Source organism: Mobula birostris, chromosome 6, assembly GCF_030028105.1.
Source record: "Mobula birostris isolate sMobBir1 chromosome 6, sMobBir1.hap1, whole genome shotgun sequence".
Taxonomy (NCBI): domain Eukaryota; kingdom Metazoa; phylum Chordata; class Chondrichthyes; order Myliobatiformes; family Myliobatidae; genus Mobula; species Mobula birostris.
Window position 1 is genome coordinate 28,077,707 of NC_092375.1, and position 22,688 is coordinate 28,100,394.

Here is a 22,688-nt window from a genome sequence, read left to right on the forward strand (position 1 = left end):
TCTTCTCCAGTCCTGCTGAGGGGTTTTGGCCCGAAACGTCAACTGTACATTTTCTATAGATGCTACCTGGCCTGCTGAGTTCCTCCAGCATTTTGTGCCTGTTACTCAGATTTCCAGCATCTGCAGACTTTCTCTGTTTGTAGTTTTCCTGTCTAGTTTCCATTAATAATTCCCCAAGGGTTAATGACAGAACTACATCAGTGAGATGGAGATAGGTTAGGTTTGTGTTTCATTGCAATTCAACTATTGTACCACAGATAAAAGCAATTTTCCTCAGGAAACAGTTGATTCAAAAAGGGAGACTACCAGCAGACCAAATAAAAGAGTAATTTTTAAAAACACAGTGAACAAAGGCTATTTAAATATATAAAAATAATGTCCATCACTGATGGCAAAGTGGCTAGCAAACATAAGTGACTAATAATGGGTTCCTCTGCACCAAACTGCAGAACACAGAGCATTTAAAATACACCACACACACAGGCTTATCCCACATCCAATGAGATCATGCCAGACTCAAATCATTAAAACTGCTTTCCACCAACATCCAATAGTTTTGTTTTATATATATATATATTTTTTTAAATACAAGACCACAAGACATAGGAGCAGCATTCGGCCATTCAGACCAATCAATCACAAATTTAAAAAAGCAGAAATGACTGGCTACAGTGGAAAGAGACACGTTCAATGGCACAAAATATAACTGGCTGATGCATACTGAACTGTGCAGTATTTTAAAGCAAATGAAATAACCAATGAAAAATGAGTTCCAGTTTTGCTAGCTGCAATGGGTGGAAAAGTATACAGTTTGCTTAGTGGTGTTGACTGCTCCACCAAACCAGCTGGCATGAACTTTGCTAATATCATGAAAATAATGCAAGAGCACTTAAAACTGAAACCATTATTGACTGCAGAATGCTTTAGGATTCAAAGCAGAGTCAGAAGAAAGAGGAGTCCATTTCAGCTTATGTGGCTGAATTAAAATCTGAACATTGTCAAATCAGTGATGGACTTAATGATGCACAGAGAGATTGTTTAGTTTCTGGAACCTTCAATCTCGGAACCTTCAATCTCAAATCCTTCATTCAAAATTAGCTGTAAGCTGCTAACTGAAGTGCACCTCACTTTTAAAAGAGCAGTTTAAAGCAGCTGGCCAAACAAATTGTGTGTACCATTGTGGCAAGTGCTCATATACACCAGATCAATGCAGGATTAGAGATGAAACTTGCAGAAAATGCAATGAAGTAGGACACATACAAAGAGCATGTCAGGCAGACAAAAATAAATGCACTTCACAGGGAGAGAAAAAGATAAAATGTCAAAAAGAGCAGTAATCTATATGCTATTGATGAAAAAATCTGATCATGATAAGAGTGACACATAAATGTATAGCCTTGAGATTTACAATGTGAAAATTAACAAGAGACAAGCAATATGGCTTACACCAGAAGTGAACAACAAATTAATTAAAATAGAATTGGATACTGGCTTGAATGTTTCAGTCAGAATGACTATGAATGGCCTTTCAAAGATACTGAACTGAAGCCTACAGATATCCAACTAAGAAATTATAGTGGAGAAAAAATTAACTCCTATGAGAATGACATTTGTAACAGTGAAACACAACAACTAACAAGCCACATTGAACTTGTACAGAGTAAAAACAAGAGTGCCAGCATTGTGGGGCTATAATTGGCTGAGACAACTACAATTTGATTGGAGATCCACCCACCATGTGCATGTCACACCCAGACAGTAAGAGTCAACTGGAAGTCAATTAAGATACTGGAAGATGCCACAACTGTTCCAGGATGGCATTGGAAAACTCAAAACATATCAAGGGTAAAATATTGTTAAATGAAATGTCATACCCAAGTTTTACAAAACCCATCTGGTTCCTTATACCATCCAGGATAAAGTAGTTCGTGAACTAGATTGCATGAAGGCTAAAGGAATTCTTTCCAAGTCTGAGTGAAGCCCACGGGCAATACCAGTGGTCCCAGTATCCAAAAAGAATGGATCTGTGATGATTGTAAACACACTATCAACCCAGTACTGAAAGTAGATAAGTACCTTCTGCCCAGGTTAGAAGATATCTTTGCAAACCTTTCTGAAGGAAAACACTTCGGCAAAGTAAACTGAGCTGAAGCCTACCTACAGATGGAGATGGAATAAGAGTTCAAGTGCTTCTCTCCATGAACGCTCACAAAGGGCTTTATCACCACAATAGGCTTATTTCTGGAGAAGTATCTGTGCCTGCAGTCTGGCAGAAAATTACAGACTAGGTGTTGCAAGGCTGCTCAGGCACTCAGTGTTACTTAAAAAAAATTATTACTGGTAAGGATGTCAAGGAACATCTCCAAAATCTGAAGATTATGGGCTCAGAGCAAGATGCAACAAGTGTGAATTCTTTAGACGAAGCATCACTTATTGCGATCACGCTATTGACACACAAGAATTACACTAGGGTGTTGCGAAAACTCAGGTGGCGTTGGATGCCCCATGTCCAAAGCTTGTGTCACAGTTGCAGTCCTTTTCAGGGTTTGTCAATTACTATAACAGGTTCCTGCCAAATCTGGCTACTGTGCTCTACCCGTTGAACTCATTACCACAGATCAGGAATAAATGGCAATGGACAGAGCAGTGTGAGGTGGCTTTCCAAAAGACTAAGGAAGTGGTCACATCAGACACTGATCCCACACATTACAATCCACACCATCCAGTGAAGCTCGCCTGTGATACCTCGCCTTATGGCAGGGGTGGCCAACCTTTTACATTCCATGCGTCAATTTTTTCCACATCAGTTCAGATGCGCCATACAACTCTTGTACCCCCATTACATATTTAGCATTTTTACATGATATATTGACTTAATGTAGAGAAAATTTAAAAAAGACCTTAACAAGTGCTACACCTGCCCTTACACTTCCTCCCTCATGACCATTCAGGGCCCCAGACGGTCCTTCCAGGTGAGGCGACATTTCACCTGTGAGTCGGCTGGTGTGATATACTACGTCTGGTGCTCCCGGTGTGGCCTTCTATATATTGGTGAGACCCAACGCAGACTGGGAGACCGTTTCGCTGAACATCTACACTCTGTCTGCCAGAGAAAGCAGGCCACACATTTTAATTCCATGTCCATGTCCCATTCCCATTCTGATACGTCTAACCACGGCCTCCTCTACTGTAAAGATGAAGCCACACTCAGGTTGGAGGAACACCACCTTATATTCCGTCTGGGTAGCCTCCAACCTGATGGCATTAACATTGACTTCTCTAACTTCCATTAATGCCCCACCTCCCATTCTAACCCTATCCCTTATTTATTCTTTTTTCTCCCCCCCCCCCGTCCCTCTCACAATTACTCCTTGCCTGCTCTCCATCTTCCTCTGGCACACCCCTCCCCCTTTCTTTCTCCCTAGGCCTCCCATCCCATGATCCTCTCCCTTCTCCAGCCTTGTATCCCTTTTGCCAATCAACTTTCCAGCTCCTAGCTCCATCCCACCCCCTCCTGTCTTCTCCTATCATTTTGGATCTCCCCTGCCCCCTCTCAAATCTCTTACTATCTCTTCTTTCAGTTAGTCCCGATGAAGGGTCTCGGCCTGAAACGTCAACTGTGATTCTTCTTATGGATGCTGCCTGGCCTGCTGCATTCCACCAGCATTTTGTGTGTGTTGCTTACCTTAATGAGACTTCTTTTAACAAATATATTTTGTCTTCTTTTGATTTCTTCCTTTTTCTTAATCGCATATTCTTTCTGTAACTCAGACCCAAGCACGAGCCTCAGTTTTCCTTCTATTTCAGTCCGATGTTGTGTTTTATGGTGTCTATTAAGATCATGTCTTCTATTATGTGAGAAAGTGTTTTCACAAACAATGCGCGACAGTTTTCCTGACATACCCACTTGTGGTTAAACCATAAATATATGTTGTAACTGGGTTACCTGTCTGGACACGCCCCTCTGCTGACTGCTCCTGTGGCTCCCCCCACAGATCCATGAATAAAGGCGATTGTGCTATTGCTCCCCCTCTCAGTCCAGGGGCAGATACTCAGCATGGTGGAGGTCACATTTTACTGCTAATAAAAGCCTTTCAGTATTTACTCTACCTCCAGTCTTTTGGAGTTATTGATGGTGCATCACCACTATAAATAACAACTCATTTTCTCACTGTTCATTGAATTCACGCTTACTATCACTGTGATGGGTAACTGAATGTAAAAACAAGGCTTAATTTTCAAAAAAGTACAAAACTGCAAATGTTCACAAAGGATGAACAAAGCACAACTCCACAGTGCACGAGTGTCAGTTGTAAACTGACTGGCAAAAACCTGCGACGCACCGCTGGTGCAGACTCCTGGCACCTCAGGATCAAACAAGTATCAAACGTGTATTGAACAGTTATGGGAAGGACTGCAGAACAAAAGTCCCTCTTTCCTAGTTTGATTCATTGAACATTTTTTTAAAATTGAAAACAGATTAATGTGAAAGAAGATAACATTCGCCAAAAGATGTGCACGAAATAATAATTTAAAAAAAAAAAAAAAAAAATCGCTAAAAATAATTCATGCAAACACGAGGAAATCTGCAGATGCTGGAACTTCAAGCAACACACATCAAAGTTGCTGGTGAACGCAGCAGGCCAGGCAGCATCTGTAGGAAGAGGTACAGTCGACGTTTCAGGCCGAGACCCTTCGTCAGGACTAACTGAAGGAAGAGTGAGTAAGGGATTTGAAAGTGGGAGGAAGAGAGGGAGATCTGAAATGATAGAAGACAGGAGGGGGAGGGATGGAGTCAAAAGCTGGAAAATGTGAGTACCTGGGATCCTCAGAAGGTCCAAATTGAGAGGCTCGAAAACGAATCCTAAAGCCAACTGGAGTAAGTTGGCGGCAGAGACATGTTCCAAGAAAGGATATATGGCTGTGATAGCGAGTCTCCCAGGTACTCACATTTTCCAGCTCTTGGCTCCATCCCTCCCCCTCCTGTCTTCTCCTATCATTTCAGATCTCCCCCTCCCACTTTCAAATCTCTTACTAGCTCTTCTTTCAGTTAGTCCTGACGAAGGGTCTCGGCCCAAAACGTCGACTGTACCTCTTCCTAGAGAAGCCGCCTGACCTGCTGCGTTCACCAGCAACCTTTATGTGTGTTGCTAAAAATAATTGCTAAGTTTTAGATTTATTCTCAGTAAAATCCATTTCTAGCTCTGAGCCACTCGAATTCCTGTTATGGATCTTTTTTTTTCTACAAATCGGTTTTTGGTTAATACTTTTTGCATGAGTAGGCTTACTTTTTTTTAATTATTATTATCACTGGGGTGCAATGCACCACTTCTAATCATCCAATGCACCACTTTTAGCGCATGCGCCATAGGTTGGCCATCCCTGCCTTATGGTATCGGTGCAGTCATATCACATGTTCTGAGTGATGGAAGTGAATACTCCATAGTCTTTGCATCATGTTCCCTTACAGCAGCAGAGAAAAATTTTGCACAGGTTGACAGAGAGACCTTGAGTCTGGTTTGGAGTGTAAAACATTTCAGCCAGCACTTGTATGGGAGAGAGTTTATCCTCATTACTGATCATCAACCACTGGTGTCCATTTTCAATCCGCAGAAGGGTGTTCCACTAACCGCAGCAGACTGAATGCAGAGATGGATTCTGTTTCTCAGAGGACACAATTACAAGATCAGATTCAAGAGGACAATAATCATGGAAATGCTGATGGACTGAACAGTTTACCATTGGAAAAGGAAATATCTTAAAAAAAATTACAGGACACCTCTCGATGCATTTCCCTACGGCGGGAGGAGAGAGAGCAGCACACCGCGTGCGTGCGCAGCCCTCTGGTGAAAAATGATATCGTATCTGTTAAATAGCGGCCGTGGAAAATTCTGATTTGATGGACAGTGGATGTGAAAGCATAGAGGAACATTTGGAGAAATTTCTGAAACGCTCGTTCACTGCTGTCATTACTGCATGGTCGAGAATCTTTCGGAGGATAGGCCTCAAAACCCCCGGCTTTGCCTGCTGTTGGAGCCCGAGGTGGAGGTTGAATCATTCAGACAGAGATGGCGCTCAGTACTCGGTGTCGGAGAGCTGACCAGAGCTCGAAGTTTTCGGATGACTCAGAATCGGACTGTGGTCGGCATGGCAGGGAGAGTTATCCTTCCTTCTCCCGTCTGTGTGAGATGTGGGACATTTGAGAGACTTTGAACTTTTACTGTGCTCATGGACTTCTTCATCAAGTTATGGTATTGTTGCACTGTTGTAACTATATGTTATAATTATGTGGTTTTGTCAGTTTTTTCAGTCTTGGTCTGTCCTATGTTTCTGTGATATCACACCGGAGGGATATTGTATCATTTTTTAATGCTTGCATTACTAAATGACAATAAAAGAGGACTGCGTGTCTTCATAATCTAATGCAAATTAAAGTTTCCACATCTTAACAGAGATGATCCAAAGCGAAACTAGAAGAGACCCCACACTGTCTCAGGGCCATGTGGCCTGATGCAGCAGAAGGTGCTAAATGGCTGGAACGCACAGCAGAAATTCCAGTTCCTTCATTTTTACTACGCTTGACCATGCCATGGGTTGCCTTATGTGGGGATTGAGTGTCGTATCATCCAAACTGAGAGCTGAAGTGCTGAAGGAGCTACATGCCGAGCATCGAGGCATGGTCAAAATGGCTCGAAGCTTTTATGAACAGCCTGGGTTAGGACAACTTGCTATGCACTATTCAGGAAGCCGAGATGTCCAGAAGATGCCAAGAGCAACGCTTTTCCGTCCCTGGGAATGACATTTATTGCCCTGTCAGAGGATTCATGTGGATTTTGCTGGACCATTCACAGGTGCAAATTTCTTGTTAGTAGTGGGTACAGGTACAAAGTGCCAAGAGGTGTTCCCAATAGCCTCCAATACAGCTTTGCTCACTATTGATGTGTTGAGAAGTCTATTTCATGGACTGGTGTTCCAGAACACCTGGTCAGTGAGAATGGAGCATGGAACAGTTTCAGTCATCCCTGAAAATGAATGGAATAAGACACATTACTTCTGCACCGTATCACCCAGCTACACATGGCTTGGAGGAAGGGTTTGTCAGGAGCTAAATAACACACAGTGAGCAACATCAGCAGAACACACAGCACTAACGCTGAACCAGAAGCCCACCAACTTCGTTGTTGCATACCACAATGCAGCGCACTCCACAACCAATAACTCACAAGCTATATTGTTCCTGGGATGTCCCTTGCACTCACGCTTGGATCTCCTCAAACACAGTCTCAGGAGTATGCAGGAAAAATAGATGACGCAAATTGAGAAGTCCTCAAACAAGGCAATTTGATGTTTTGCTCCCGGACTAGCCATTCTGGCGAGGGACTACAGAGCTGATCAAAAGTGGGTACTTGGAAAAATTAAGGACAGAACTGGACCACTCTCCTGCACAGAGGAGATTGTGTCTAAAGATGCTATATCGATCAGTTGAGGAAAGCAGAGTCAATTGTTAGAGAAGAAAGGTGTCCAGACCTCTGAGAATCACTTCCTGCAGTCCCAGAGTCAACTCCTGTAATCACCATGGAGGAAGCCCAGAGCCTCAAGTCTCACCTGCAAAGCAGCGACCCCTCCTGCCCCCGCCAAGAAAGATCTTATCCCACAAGAGTAAGAAATCTTCCAAAGTGATTAAATCTTTAGGTCTGAATGAGACAATTTAGAATTTACTATGGTGTGGTTGTCTATGTAGTAGTTGTATTATATAGTATACTGTAAATATGTATACAAACAGATGCATTCCATATTGAGTTGGAGTTTATAGCAAGGCAGGGAGGAGTGTTGTGTATTCAGTAATATTTGAGTAATATTATAAATATATTGTTCAATTAAGTATCTCATTATTACTCTTATATTAATCCAATATGTGACAGATGCCAGTCTGAGATTGCTTCTTTAACTCACATGTTTTGGTCATGTCCCTTGTTGGAGAAATATTGGAAAGATATTTTTGATATTATTTCAACGGTCCTAAATATAGACTTACAACCTCATCCAATTACTGCTATCTTTGGACTACCAATGATAGACTCAAATAATTTAACCTCTTTATCACGAAGGATGGTTGCATTTCTTACTTTAATAGCTAGAAGGTCCATTTTGTTGAATTGGAAAGAAATCAACCCTCCTACTGTATTTCATTGGTTTTCACAAACTATGGTGTATTTGAATCTGGAGAAAATTAGAAGTGCAGTTTATGACCCTTCTATTAAGTTTGAAAAAATTTGGAGGCCATTTATTCAGCATTTTCATTTGATGTAATTTGATCATTTCCAAACTTGTTTTATTTCTCTGTACTGTTGTTGGAGGGGAATGGAATCGTCGACACTGAGGTTTTCTTCTTTTCCATTTTTAAGTTGTTAGTTTTGCCCAAGTCTTTTAGTTTAGTTGTTTTTTTTTCTTTTGGGATGGGTTTTTTTTTCTCTTTTTCTTTCTTTTTCCTTTTTTTTTGCTTTATATTATCCGTGATCAGTTCTACATGTATGGGAGTTTTGGTAATTTCCACTATTTGGTTTTGCAATTACTCTTTTTTTAAATGTAACAATGCATCTCATATTATCTGTATTATTGCTATGTTTTGTTTCTATATTTTGAAATTAATAAAAAGATTGAAAAAGAAAAGTATTCTTTGATTATGGATTATAGGTGAAAGTACATAAATGGCATATGTCACGTCACCTTACAGTACGTGCGCTTTGCTAAAGTAAAACTAAACGTACATGAGTTATCCCTGGTGCCCGTGTTTTTCTTTCAATTAGTCTTATGTTTTGAAGTTACAAAACATTGCGGGTGATATGGGATCTAAGGTTCCTGAACCTCCTTCCCAAAGGCAGCAGCAAGAAGTGAGCATGTCAAATCTCTTCCATCATGTGTTTAAAAATGTTTCTTAACTTTTGAAAAATCAGTCTTAGATCTTAAGATTTTATCTTTAAGGATTCCTAACCAGTTGAAACTCTTATATCCTAACATCAAACAAATTGTCTCTTTATTATAGAATAAATTGAAGTCCAAAGAATACAATCCCATTTGTTGCAATCATATCTCATAATTTAACCTCAGAGTCCAGGTATTTGCATCGCAAAACTGACAGTTAACATCAACTTAAACAGTCACACAAGGAATTCGTACTCTTACTACTGTTACGTAACCGGCAACAATGAATATCAATCAAGACAGGTTATATAAAAACAACCAAACATTTATTAAACACGGATAAATAATAAAAACAAATGAAAAACTTAACTGGAAGTTAACCGCTATGCAGCCGTTCAACAAATCGTCACTCGGCACTGGTTCTTAAAGCGTTAAATGCGAAAACAGTTCTTAAAGTGGGAAAGTCAGATATAGTTTTTAAAATGGAATATTTGAAAGTCCAACAGATTTATACCTTCAATTTGGAGAGACTTCTCTGGAGAAGGATTTCTTCATAGACGCGACTTTCCTGTTGGTTCTGTCCAAAGGATTCACCATGCAGGAAATCACAGTATGTGGACAGGCCGACCAGGGGGAATGCCATACTAGATCTAGTACCAGGTAATGAACCGGGTCAGGTCACAGATCTCTCAGTGGGTGAGCATCTGGGGGACAGTGACCACCACTCCCTGGCCTTATCATGGAAAAGGATAGAAGCAGAGAGGACAGGAACATTTTTAATTGGGGAAAAGGCAAATTATGAGGCTATAAGGCTAGAACTTGCGGGTGTGAATTGGGATGATGTTTTTGCAGGGAAAAGTACTATGGACATGTGGTGGATGTTTAGAGATCTCTTGCGGGATGTTAGGGATAAATATGTCCCGGTGAGGAAGATAAAGAATGGTAGGGTGAAGGAACCATGGGTGACAAGTGAGGTGGAAAATCTAGTCAGGTGGAAGAAGGCAGCATACATGAGGTTTAGGAAGCAAGGATCAGGTGGGTCTATTGAGGAATATAGGGAAGCAAGAAAGGAGCTTAAGAAGGGGCTGAGAAGAGCAAGAAGGGGGCATGAGAAGGCCTTGGCGAGTAGGGTAAAGGAAAACCCCAAGGCATTCTTCAATTATATGAAGAAAAAAGGATGACAGGAGTGAAGGTAGGACCGATTAGAGATAAAGGTGGGAAGATGTGCCTGGAGGCTGTGGAAGTGAGCAAGGTCCTCAATGAATACTTCTCTTCTGTATTCACAAATGAGAGAGAACTTGATGATGGTGAGGACAATATGAGTGAGGTTGATGTTCTGGAGCATGTTGATATTAAGGGAGGGGTGGTGTTGGAGTTGTTAAAATACATTAGGACGGGTAAGTCCCCGGGGCCTGACGGAATATTCCCCAGGCTGCTCCACGAGGCAAGCCAAGAGATCGCTGAGCCTCTGGCTAGGATCTATGTCCTCGTTGTCCACGGGAATGGTACCGAAGGATCGGAGGGAGGCGAATGTTGTCCCCTTGTTCAAAAAAGGTAGTTGGGATAGTCCGGGTAATTATAGACCAGTGAGCCTTACGTCTGTGGTGGGAAAGCTGTTGGAAAAGATTCTTAGCGATAGGATCTATAGGCATTTAGAGAATCATGGTCTGATCAGGGACAGTCAGCATGGCTTTGTGAAGGGCAGATTGTGTCTAACAAGCCTGATAGAGTTCTTTGAGGAGGTAACCAGGCATATAGATGAGGGTAGTGCAGTGGATGTGATCTATATGGATTTTAGTAAGGCATTTGACAAGGTTCCACACGGTAGGCTTATTCAGAAAGTTAGGAGGCATGGGATCCAGGGAAGTTTGGCCAGGTGGATTCAGAATTGGCTTGCCTGCAGAAGGCAGAGGGTGGTGGTGGAGGGAGTACATTCAGAATGGAGGATTGTGACTAGTGGTGTCCCACAAGGATCTGTTCTGGGACCTCTACTTTTCGTGATTTTTATTAACGACCTGGATGTGGGGGTAGAAGGGTGGGTTGGCAAGTTTGCAGATGACACAAAGGTTGGTGGTGTTGTAGATAGTGTAGAGGATTGTCAAAGATTGCAGAGAGACATTGATAGAATGCAGAAGTGGGCTGAGAAGTGGCAGAAGGAGTTCAACCCAGAGAAGTGTGAGGTGGTACACTTTGGAAGGACAAACTCCAAGGCAGAGAACAAAGTAAATGGCAGGATACTTGGTAGTGTGGAGGAGCAGAGGGATCTCGGGGTACATGTCCACAGATCCCTGAACGTTGTCTCACAGGTGGATAGGGTAGTTAAGAAAGCTTATGGGGTGTTAGCTGTCATAAGTTGAGGGATAAAGTTTAAGAGTTGCAATGTAATGGTGCAGCTCTATAAAACTCTGGTTAGGCCACACTTGGAGTACTGTGTCCAGTTCTGGTCACCTCACTATAGGAAGGATGTGGAAGCATTGGAAAGGGTACAGAGGAGATTTATCAGGATGCTGCCTGGTTTAGAAAGTATGCATTATGATCAGAGATTAAGGGAGATAGGGCTTTACTCTTTGGAGAGGAGGAGGATGAGAGGAGGCATGATAGAGGTGTACAAGATAATAAGACGAATAGATAGAGTGGATGGCCAGTGCCTCTTCCCCAGGGCACCACTGCTCAATACAAGAGGACATGGCTTTAAGGTAAGGGGTGGGAAGTTCAAGAGGGATATTAGAGGAAAGTTTTTTCACTCAGAGAGTGGTTGGTGCGTGGAATGCACTGCCTGAGTCAGTGGTGGAGGCAGATACACTAGTGAAGTTTAAGAGACTACTAGACAGGTATATGGAGGAATTTAAGGTGGGGGCTTATATGGGAGGCAGGGTTTGAGGGTCAGCACAACATTGTGGGCCAAAAGGCCTGTACTATGCTGTACTGTTCTATGTTCTATGTTAAAACAACTGACCTTAATTTCTTTTAGAGAGAGCAAACCTTTGCATGAACTTCCTTTCTCTTTTGGCAAGAGTTATCTTCGATGCAGGTCGCTACTTTAACGAAGACTCAATAAGGTCAATCCTTTGTTAAACTGCCAAAGGATACCAACTTCTCTTCATCCTTCAGATCCCCTACTTCGATAAAGTCTTCACTCTCCCACACTACTGGAAAAAGTTACATCAACACATCTAGCAAAAATTGCCAATCCAGCACTATTGTACCTTGCAACAGAATATAACACTCCATTTTAAAAATGAAACTGCGTCATAAAATAAATACGCAACAGAAACGGAAACACATTAACGTTCTAGCTGGAAAACTAAAAACTAACTGCGTCATCTGAGGTCTTCCCTTATATACCCGTGGTGCACATGTCATCACGTGACCTCACATCGGCGGGAAACTTACATCAGGTGACCTCCAAAAGACCATTACATCATTCTCACACAAAAAAAAAATCACAGATCTCCGTGAGGTATGTAACACTACTCACTTCTGGCTCATTTCCATCTACCCCCTTCCCATTCTCTGTGCTTCATTTCTTAGACCTCACTATTCCCTGTTTCTCCAGCCAAAAGCTTAAATAACCTATTGGTCTTTGAATTGAAAGAAGGGCAATTGACTCTGGATACATTTAAAGCAAGATATTTTCATATTTGCAGTCAGTCTTGATTGCATAACAATTCTACTGCTCAGCTGCAACGCAGCATTTTTGTTGTTAACCTGAATTCCTCCAGCAAAAGAATGGAAACAAATTCACATAATACATAAGTGGCTTGTTTTAAGCGCAATCAGAGACTACCAGCAAAATGACAACTAACAAACATTAAAACATTTGAGTCTCCCTGTTCTAATATTTGCCGTCGCTGGTGCAGTAGTTGCAGTGGCACAGAAACAACTGCCCCAGCTCGCAACCTTCAGAATACAATTTAACTCTGGTCATTGGAGCAGTTAAGGATTAGTGAATATTCATACATCGTAAATTGTGAGAGATGTTAATAATTTGCTCTACCCAGACAACACAAAAATGTAATTTTACCCACCTCCATAAACTTTTGGAACTTTTATGAAGGATAGGGCCAGGAATTCAGTCAAAACTATGTTTGATAGTTGATCAAATCCTGCAGCTGAAGGGCTGTGTACACAATTGCTAACTGGTTCTCCCTGGAGTACTGTGCATGGATTGTTCTGGATTTCTTTTGATGAGCTTTCTTTGCAGAATCCTCTTTCACATCATAGTAGAAGCATTATATCACCGTGGTTCTCCTGTGGCTCCCTTGACAATTTCATCACTTTCTTGGCACTTAACATATTTCATGATTCAACAAGAACAGAATTGGTTCTGATGTAGCTGGAGCAGAAATTCTATTCAGCTGTTCTCATGTGACACATTCCTTCCTCATCTATGAAGTATTTCAAAAAAGTGGCACAGCTTTCATGATTGACTATATTTTTGTAATTAAATTTTCCTCATTGTTTGATATCAGCAACATATTCCTTCAATTGCAAGTATGGTTTGTCTAAAGTCTTGAACGAGACTATCACATTTGAAGAGTTCAGTTCTTTAGCTAATTGTCTACTTATCATGCCAACACTTAATAATAGTTAATAGGCTGTTCAATGATGAAAGGTACTGCAATTATGCATGATCCTATGGTCACCTGTGCTCAATCATTATTCTCATGCCATGCATAAGCAAATTCAAGATTTTTTTCTGGTCAGCATTTCTTCCAAAATCATATTAACTTGACCTGTCCTGTTAAATGGTTTAAATGCAGAAAGCAGTATTGGATGTGTAGTGAAATCAATGATTCAAATCTTGGAATTTTAATGCACTTTAAGTTTCTGTATGTATGAAAGTTGGTGAATTTTCTTCTAAAGGGAAAATAGACTGCACATGCTAAAATGTGGAACACTAAAACAGGGTTGTGGAAGACTTCAGCACCATCTGTGGAGGCAAAAGTTGTACAAAGTTCTGATAAAGAACCTCTAACTGAAACATCTACATAAAACTTTGATCTCCACGGGTGACACTTGACTTCTAATTTCTACCTGCTTTGTTTTATATTCCATAAATCTTTTTATCATCATGATTTCTCCAGAGCAGGGGATTCCAAACTTTTTTATGCTGTAAAACCCCTACCATTAGCCGAAGAGTCTGTGGACCCCAGATTGGGAACTCCTGCTCCAGAAGGAATCAGCCACAGCCAATATTCCTCAATTAATATCAAATCATTAACCACATTGATCACAGAAATCAACCTATAATAATAATCATCATCATCATCATAGTAACTATTTATAGAGTATTTTTCATACAAACAACATTGAAAGGTCTTTACAATGGGATAAAGTGCAAATATAAAAATAAAGGACAAAATGATGTTAGCTGAAAGCAAGGTTAAATAAATAGGTTTTGAGCTGGTGTTTAGAAGTGTCAACTGAGTCTGCAACTCTTATGGGTTTAGGTATTGAATTCCACAGTATAGGAGAGTAGTTTCTTTTTTAAAAAAAGGCTGACCTGTCAATTTTTTATTAAGGGAGATAACTCAAACTTCAGGGAGTGGCAGAAGAAGACCTGAGACATTGAGCAGGATTACAAAATGCAAGTGATTCTGTGATGTATTCTGGTCCCAGACCATTGAGAGCTTTAAAATCATGTTAAGAGAACTTTAGAATCAATTCTAAAAGATACATGATGCCAATGTAGCGTAGTTACGATGGAAGTGATATGCTCCCTTATCCACAGATAACTTTTTTAAAGTGAGAATTAGTGTATAATATTTAGAAAAAAGAATGCTTATTTAACTTCCCCTAACCAACTTCGTGTAGCTGGGGCAAAATATTAACCGTCTCTGTCAGCAGCAAACAGACTAAATCAAACAACTGCAGATGATAACAATATTCTACAGAGGCGTGGTTGAGAGTATGCTGACATTTTGCATCACAACCTGGTACTCCAGCTGCAGCGCTGTCAACAAAAAAGCCTTGCAGAGGGTGGTTAGGGGAGCAGAGAAGGTTATTGGGGTCTCCCTACCTTCTGTCCAAGACCTCTTTCAGAGTCGATGCCTCCAGAAGACACGGTACATCATTAAAGACCCCTCACACCCTCTCCATGAACTGTTTGTTCTTCTGCCATCAGGCAAACGTTACAGGAGCATCAAAACTAAAACCACAAGGCTACTAAACAGCTTCCTCCCACAGGCAGTCAGACTGCTAAATAGCTGTTCTACCTGACTCTGCTTTGGACACTTTTAACTTGCACTGGACACTTATAACTTGATTTGAACTGACATGTGGCTGTTGTGTTTTACTATTTATTGTTATGTTTATTATTTAGTGTTGCGTTTGTTATGTTATGATTGCACTGCTCCTGAGAAACACTGTCTCATTCTGCCCTGCAGAGCTGATGTATGCTTAGAATGACAATAAAGTTTTTTGAATCTTGAATCTTGAATCTTTGAATATACTGTAAATTAAAAGCAGAAAATTCTGGAAATGCACAGCAGCTCAGAAACAAAATGGCAAGAGACTCAAGATACTGAAGATGGTATAATCTAGCGCAAAAGGAAAACTTCAGAAAGAACTCAGCAGGTCAGGTTGCAAAGGGATGGTCAGCAGTTCAGGTTTAGTCCCTGCATCAGGATTGGGAGTGCAGAGGGGAGATGGCCAGCATAAAGAGGTGAGAGGAAAGCATGAGGAAGGGGCTGGTAAGAAACAGGTGTGAAGGGGGTTGATGGGAAAATGTCGCCCAGGTGGGAGAGTGGGAGAGGTGGGGTTGGGAGACAGTAGCAGGTGGGTAATGGGTGAAGGGTCCATCACAAACTCACAAAGGGGCTTGAAAGGATAGATGTTGGGATGTTCTTGCAAGAGAGTGCTTAACTGAGGACAGAACTTCATAATAAAGAGCTGGTTATTTAGATTTGAGGTACAGTGAAACTTGTTCTCAAAGAGCATAGTGAATCTCTGGAATTCCTGATTGGCGGTGGATGTTGGATTCCTGGATGCACTTAAAGTGGAGGTGGATAAATATTTGACAGATTGAGGAATAGGCGTAAGAAATGGCAAAGATGGGTAGCGCCCAGCATTGATCAGCCAGAATGATATTAAATGCCAGGACAAGTTTGAAGAACCTGATGGCCTTCTCCTGTTCCTATTTCTTGTAGCCTTATGCATAGAGGTCCATCTGTTCAGTCTCTATTTAAATATTTGCCACACAGCTGGGATGCTACTTAAGTACATTTAAATATATTTTTGATGACACCAAGTGTCTTCCCATTTAGCATGAAAGGCAAAATGAATTGTGGCACTTCAGCTATAAATGCTAAATTTGCTGTTGATAATGTGAAGGATGCTTCAGTACCAAACATGTTGCCTCACCACCTGAAATGATACTCAAGGCATTGCAGCCCGCAATATTCGCACTTTTGTTTGTGATTCCTTTCTTCTTCCTCCTGTGTATCAACTTATGCAACAAGATACCAACTATTAATCCCTTCCAAGATCGTAATACAAAACTTGTGTACAAATCTATGCTAGTATGAAGAAAATATATAACCTAGTTGATCACCTGAGACCATCAGCGCATCACAGTAACACTTTAAAATATCTTCAATAAGCAAACTTGCATGAACAATCAACACACACAAAATGCATGAACAATGATATGTTTAAATATGGCCCTAATATTTTAAAGGAAACACATGTGTATTGTTGACATTGCTGCAATGCATAGTTCATAAAAATTGCAAAGCATGTTTAAACCTACAACCCATTGGGGTTCCCAACCTGGGGCCTACAGGCTCCTCAGTTACTGGTAAGGGTCTATGGCAGAAGAAAGGATGGGAACCCCTACCATGAAGTAACAAAAGAGGACATGGTAAAAGAATGCAATACGGATTTGCATCTCAGCCTGAGGGACGTTCTGTCAGTTGATTACTTTTTAAAAACTTAATTGAATATTACAGACCTTCTGGATCTTCAGGAGCTGCAGTCAAGTGTGATTTTAATTAGCCCTCGATCATCCTTTTATTAGATTGTACCAATGCTTCTCGATGATAATTATTTCTTGGATATATATGCAATTCCTGAAATAATCTTCAACTAATACCACAGAAAATATTGGTGCCTGTATCATTTTCCAGTTTCCTGCTGGGGCTGAATGGAGTAAAATCCAAATTTACACAGTTCAACTGATCTCTTTCTAGTAACTGGAAACTGTAATTGAAAGTAGAAAATCAAGAGAGGAGAGGCTGTCTTCTGATTTCATAATCTTAATTGTTCATTTTTTGACATGTGTTCTAACGAAACAGCAAAAATGGCTGGGCAGATATTTCAAGATACCATTTGGTAGATTAAACTATTGTATTCATCTTTTCTTAAATTGAAAGACACATTTTGACACAAGAACACAAGAAGGTAGCAAAAGAAGAAGACCATCAGGCCCTTCGAGCCTGCCCTGCCAACCAGTAAGATCATGGCTGATCTACAACATGAACACTGGAGGAACTCGGTGTTCCAGGTAGCATCCATGGATGGAAGTGGGCAGTTGTGTTTCAAGTAAGCCTTTTCATCTGGACTGAAAGATAAGAGGGGAGATAACTAATGAAAAAGGTGGAGGGAAGGTGCAGCAAGAGTTGGCAGGCAATCCAGGTGAGGGGGTGGGGTCGTGACAGAGAAGGGAGTGGAGAATAGCTATCTCCCTCAACTCTATCATTCAGTCCAGATGAAAGTGTCAGGCCAAAACACTGACTGTCCATTTAGATGCTGCCTAACCTGCTGAACATTTTGTGTGTTGATCCATTTTTAAGCATCTGCCTTCTCTGGTATTTCCTCATGTCTGATTTACTCTGGTTTTGACTCCTCTTCAGTGCCACTTCCCCACGTAGTTTTCAGATATATAAAGAGTAAAAGAGAGGTGAGAGTGGATATCGGACTGCTGGAAAATGATGCTGGACAGGTAGTAATCAGGGACAAAGAAATAACAGATGAATTTGATAGGTACTTTGTGGCAGTCTTCACTGTGGAAGACACTAGCAGTATGCCAGAAATTCAAGAGCATCAGGAGGCAGAAGGAGTACAGTTGCTATAACTAAGGAGAAGGTGCTTTGCAAGCTAAAAGGTCTGAAGGTAAATAAGTCAGCTAGATCAGATGGACCACACAACGGGGTTCTGAAAGAGGCAGCTGAAGAGATTGTGGAGGAATTAGTAATGATCTTTCAAGAATCATTAGATTCTGGAATGGTTCCAGAGGACTGGAAAATTGCAATTGTCACTCACTCTTTAAGAAAGGAGGGAGGCAGAAGAAAGGAAATTATAGGCCAGTCAGCCTGACATCAGTGGTTAAGAAGATGTCGAAGTCCATTACTAAGGATGAGGTTTCAGGGTAATTGGAGGCACATGATAAATTAAGCCAAAGTCCTTATGGTTTTCATTAGAGGAATTCTTGCCTGACAAAACTGATGGAAATCTTTGAGGAAATAAGACAGGCTAAACAAAAGAGAGTCAGTGGATGTTGTTTACTTGCATTTTCAGAAGGCCTTTGACAAGGTGCTGCACATGATGCTGCTTAACAGGAAAAGAGCCTGTAGTATTACAGGAAAGACAGAAGATTGACTGACTGGCAGAAGGCAAAGAATTGGAATAAAGGAGGCCAATTTTGGTTGTCTGCCAGTGACCAGTGGTGTTTCTCAGGTGTTAGTACTGGAACTGCTTCTTTTCACATTATATGCCAACAATTTGGATGATGGAATTCATGGCTTTGTGGTCAACTTTGCAGACAATACAAAGGTAGGTGGAGGGGCAGGTGCTATTGTGGTAACAGGAAGTCTGCAGAAGGAATTAAACAGATTGGGAGAATGGATAAAGAACTGGCAGACAGAATATAGTGTAGCGAAGTGTATGGTTAATGCACTTTGGTAGAAAAAATAAAAGTATAGACTATTTTTTAAACAGGAAGAAATTTCAAAACTCAGAGGTGCAAAGGGATTTGGGAGCCTTCATGCAAGATTCCCTATAGGTTATCTTGCAGGTTGAGCCAGTGATAAAGATGGCAAAGGCAATGTTAGCAATCATTTTGAGAGGATTAGAATATAAGAACAAGGATGTGATGCTGAGTCTTTATAAGGCATTGATCAGATTGCACTTGGTGTATTGTGAGCAGTTTTGGGCCCCTTATCTATGAAAAGATGTGCTGGCATTGGAGAGGGTCCAGAGGAGATTCTCAAGTATGATTCTGGGAATGAAAGGGTTAACATCTGAGGAGCATTTGATAGCGCTGGGCCTGTACTTGCTGGAGTTTAGAAGAATGAAGGTGAGATATCATTGAAACCTATTGATTATTGAAGGCCTAGATAGAGTGTATGTGGAGAGAATGTTTCCTATATTGGTGAGTCTAGGACCAGAGGGCATAGCCTCAGAATAGAGCAGGGGTCTCCAACATGGGTTCCATGGACTCCTCAGTTCATGGTAGGGGTCCATGGTATGGAAAAGGTTGGGAACCTCTGGATTGGAGGAATGTCCATTTAAAACAGAGATAAAGAGGAACTTCTTTGGCCTGAGGGCAGTGAATCTGTGGAAATCATTGCCACAGGTGGCTGTAGAGCCAAGTTATTGAGTGTACTTAAAGTGGAGGTTGATAGGTTCTTGATTAGTCAGGGTGTCAAAGGTTATGGGGAGAAGGCATAATAAGAGAGTGATAACAAATCAGCCACGACAGAATCATGGAGAAAACTTGATGGCCTAGTTTTGCTCCTATGACTTATAATCCTCAACTCTCAATCCTTCAAATAATTGTCCATTTCTTCCACCACATTCAATCCATTTTAGAATCAGCCTTAGCATCATTACTGTGTAAAACTGTAATGATGCAAATACTAGTATTTAAATATCAGCTGCTGCTATCATGAAAGTTCAAAGTAAAATGTAATATCAGAGTACATACATGTCACCACATACATACCCTGAGATTCTCTGCAGGCATATGTGCAGAGAGTGGGCAATGTATGCCCGCACCATCTTGCCATCACATCAGCTGGTGAAAAGTTGGACTTCCACACAACAGGGGTACACTAGAAGATGGATGGGCATGGTAGCATAGTGGTTAACCCTACGACTTACAGTGCCAGTGACCTGGGTTCAATTCCCGATGCTATCCGTAAGAAGTTTGTATGTTCTCCCCATGACCATGTGGGTTTCCTCTGGGTGCTCTGGTTTCCTCCCACAGTCCAAAGACGTACCAGTTGGTAGGTTAATTGGTCATTGTAAACTGTCCCGTGATTAGGCTAGGGTTAAGTTGGGGGGGGGGGGTTGCTGGGTGGGGCGGCTCGAAGGGCCGGAAGAGCCTATTTCATGCTGTATACCAAGTAATAAATAAATACCTCGGCTGCTGCCTTTATTTGCAATTAGATATATTCAAACTGTTCAGTGATAAGTTTTATGAGCAAGCAATATTTTTAGCAGGAGATACATTGAAACCATTCTCTTTTCTTTTAACTTTATGCTCCCTTTATTCAGACTCTAGTGAAATGTATAACTATAGGCCTAAAGAATCTAATGTGGTCAATAATAGAATACATCTCTGTTTCAGAATTATTATGAAGAATGTCTAGTCTGATCCAGTGTACAGTGTTCTGCAAATTTTAAATTTACCGTAAACTTGCTGAATTCACAGTGGTGTCCCTGAAGCTGAGGTCTGGTCATAATGTTTCACCTTGTTAAAAATATCACAATGCAGTTTACATAAATTTCCTTCATAGAAGGAACTTATAGCTAATGAGGGATCTATAGAAATAAAATTAAAATAACTTTGTCAATATAATAAAGACTATGTCAAAATCTGTCCATCGTGTCAAATTGCCAATACATTCACACTGATGTCTTTGATTTCCTTTGTTATCAGTAATACTGATTAAAGTTCCTTATGACAGGCACTTCTGAACCTCCATTCATCCAGATTTCTTGAATGATCCTGTCTCGACGTTCTATCCTCTCAGCTATTTCAGCTGCTTCTGCACTGTTAGATCGTGGAGTCCCATAAAATTTTGTTAATCCTTCAAAAGTAAAGTCTGAGGAGCTCTCTTCATCATCATCATCATCATTAGTACTTACATCTTCATCACTGTGGTTGTTGTCTTCAATGTCACAATTGTCCTGACAACAGTCCATTTTCCTGTGGTATGTTTCCGGTAAGTCCATTTCCCTGTGGTAAGTTTTTTGCATGTCTACTCTGCAGGATACTTGAATCACAATTGCACACAGTGTGAAGATTAACCCAATGCATACACTGGATACAAACAGCAAACCAACCATTTCTGGGTTACCTGCAACAACACAAAAATTGTGCTATCATTTGATACAATTCGTAAATAGAGGAGAGAGGATATTAGTATATGATCTTGCTTATGCAGAGTAAGGAGCAGAGCACTTTATATCGACTAGCAAATTGAACCACTTTGTATCACATGGCACATCTTTAATCCTTTGAACTTTAGCTCCTTTCATGTTAAATCTGCATTACATAGAGCTATTTTTCAGTAAGCTTTGTATCATTATTTTGACAATTCATCTGAAAACAAATGTATACCCTTGAATAAGACTTGCATTTTCAAATCATAGTTTATAGGCTGGATAAAGAGCAGGAATTTTTTTCTCTTTACAATATGATATACTTTCATAGAGAATGGTAGATGTCTCAAAAGCATTGCCAGGGGAGTGTTGGAAGCAGATGTGACAGAGGTATTTAAGAGACATTTAGAGAGACAAATGGACATGGTGAGGATGGAAGGGTATAGATTGTGTGCAGCAGCTGGGTTTAGTTTAATTCGGCATCGTATCGGCAAAGACATCACGGGCCAAATGCCTGTTCCTGTGCTGTTCTGTCTGTGTTTTATGTGTTTATGGGAAGAGTACTTTTGTAGCTTTTCTTTATAAATATCATTTCTTACCCAGTCAATATTGTACCTCACTCTGTTCATGCTTTTATATTTGAAATATTTAAGTGAAAAATGATACATAATGAAGCTTTTCAATATTTTTATCCACCTGATTTATTTTAGTCAGATCTGGTAAAATATATAATTTAAATATTTGAATCTTGCAGAGAGGTTTTTGAGTTAAACATTCAAATTACCACCATACAAGATTTAGTTTGTTTTCAATGCTAGCATACATAATTTAGCACACAAACACCGCATATTTTGTTTTATATAACTGAAAATATTGGAGATGTTCAATATCTTCTGTAACTTGGATTAGTTCAAGTATCTCTTCAAGGATCACTTGCACAAGATCACTGTGAAGTACAGTATTAGCTCTAAATTGATTAGAGTATACTAAAATAATGAACACTTACTTCTAATATAAGCAAATATAATGAGGGTGCTGATGACAATTTTTCCTTCTTTCATTGAATATCTGGATTCTTGAGGGCCCAAGGACCTATTGGCTACATATGTAAAAAGGTAAAGAAAATTAATCGTAATTGGCAAAGGAAGTGCTGTATCTCAAAGTGATTTACTTGTCATGAAATAACTATAAAGTGTGACCAGTATTTCAACAAATACTGAGCAAGGAAAGGTTCCATAAACGGCACTAAGCTAAATCACCAAGTTGCCTTATTTTTTATTTCACCAGTGTTACTTGGCTGTATGTTGGAAAAACCATCTGAAAAATATCTTAAGGACCTTTATTGAAGCTGCTAGGACAAGGTCATTGCATGAACACAATTCCAAACATTTCTGCCACAATTTGTACAGGGAAATTCATGCCTTTGCTGACCTTGG

The 22,688-nt window shown here is 40.5% G+C and overlaps 1 protein-coding gene across 6 annotated transcripts in view; it reads right to left on the reverse strand.

The window, feature by feature from the left end:
* Positions 1-9,016: 9,016 nt before the first annotated feature.
* The window catches only part of eva1c (eva-1 homolog C (C. elegans)), a 123,607-nt gene continuing 109,935 nt past the window's right edge, over positions 9,017-22,688 (reverse strand). For 4 of the 6 annotated variants that reach the window (XM_072260087.1, XM_072260086.1, XM_072260091.1 and 1 more), the window contains 2 exons: positions 22,259-22,351; positions 9,017-21,227 (listed from right to left, as the gene is read on the reverse strand). In XM_072260087.1, the coding sequence (XP_072116188.1) occupies positions 20,803-21,227; positions 22,259-22,351 (518 nt within the window). In that variant the 3' untranslated portion in view covers positions 9,017-20,802. The remainder of the gene's footprint in view (positions 21,228-22,258; positions 22,352-22,688) is intronic. The other 2 variants (XM_072260092.1, XM_072260090.1) reach the window with 1 other exon arrangement.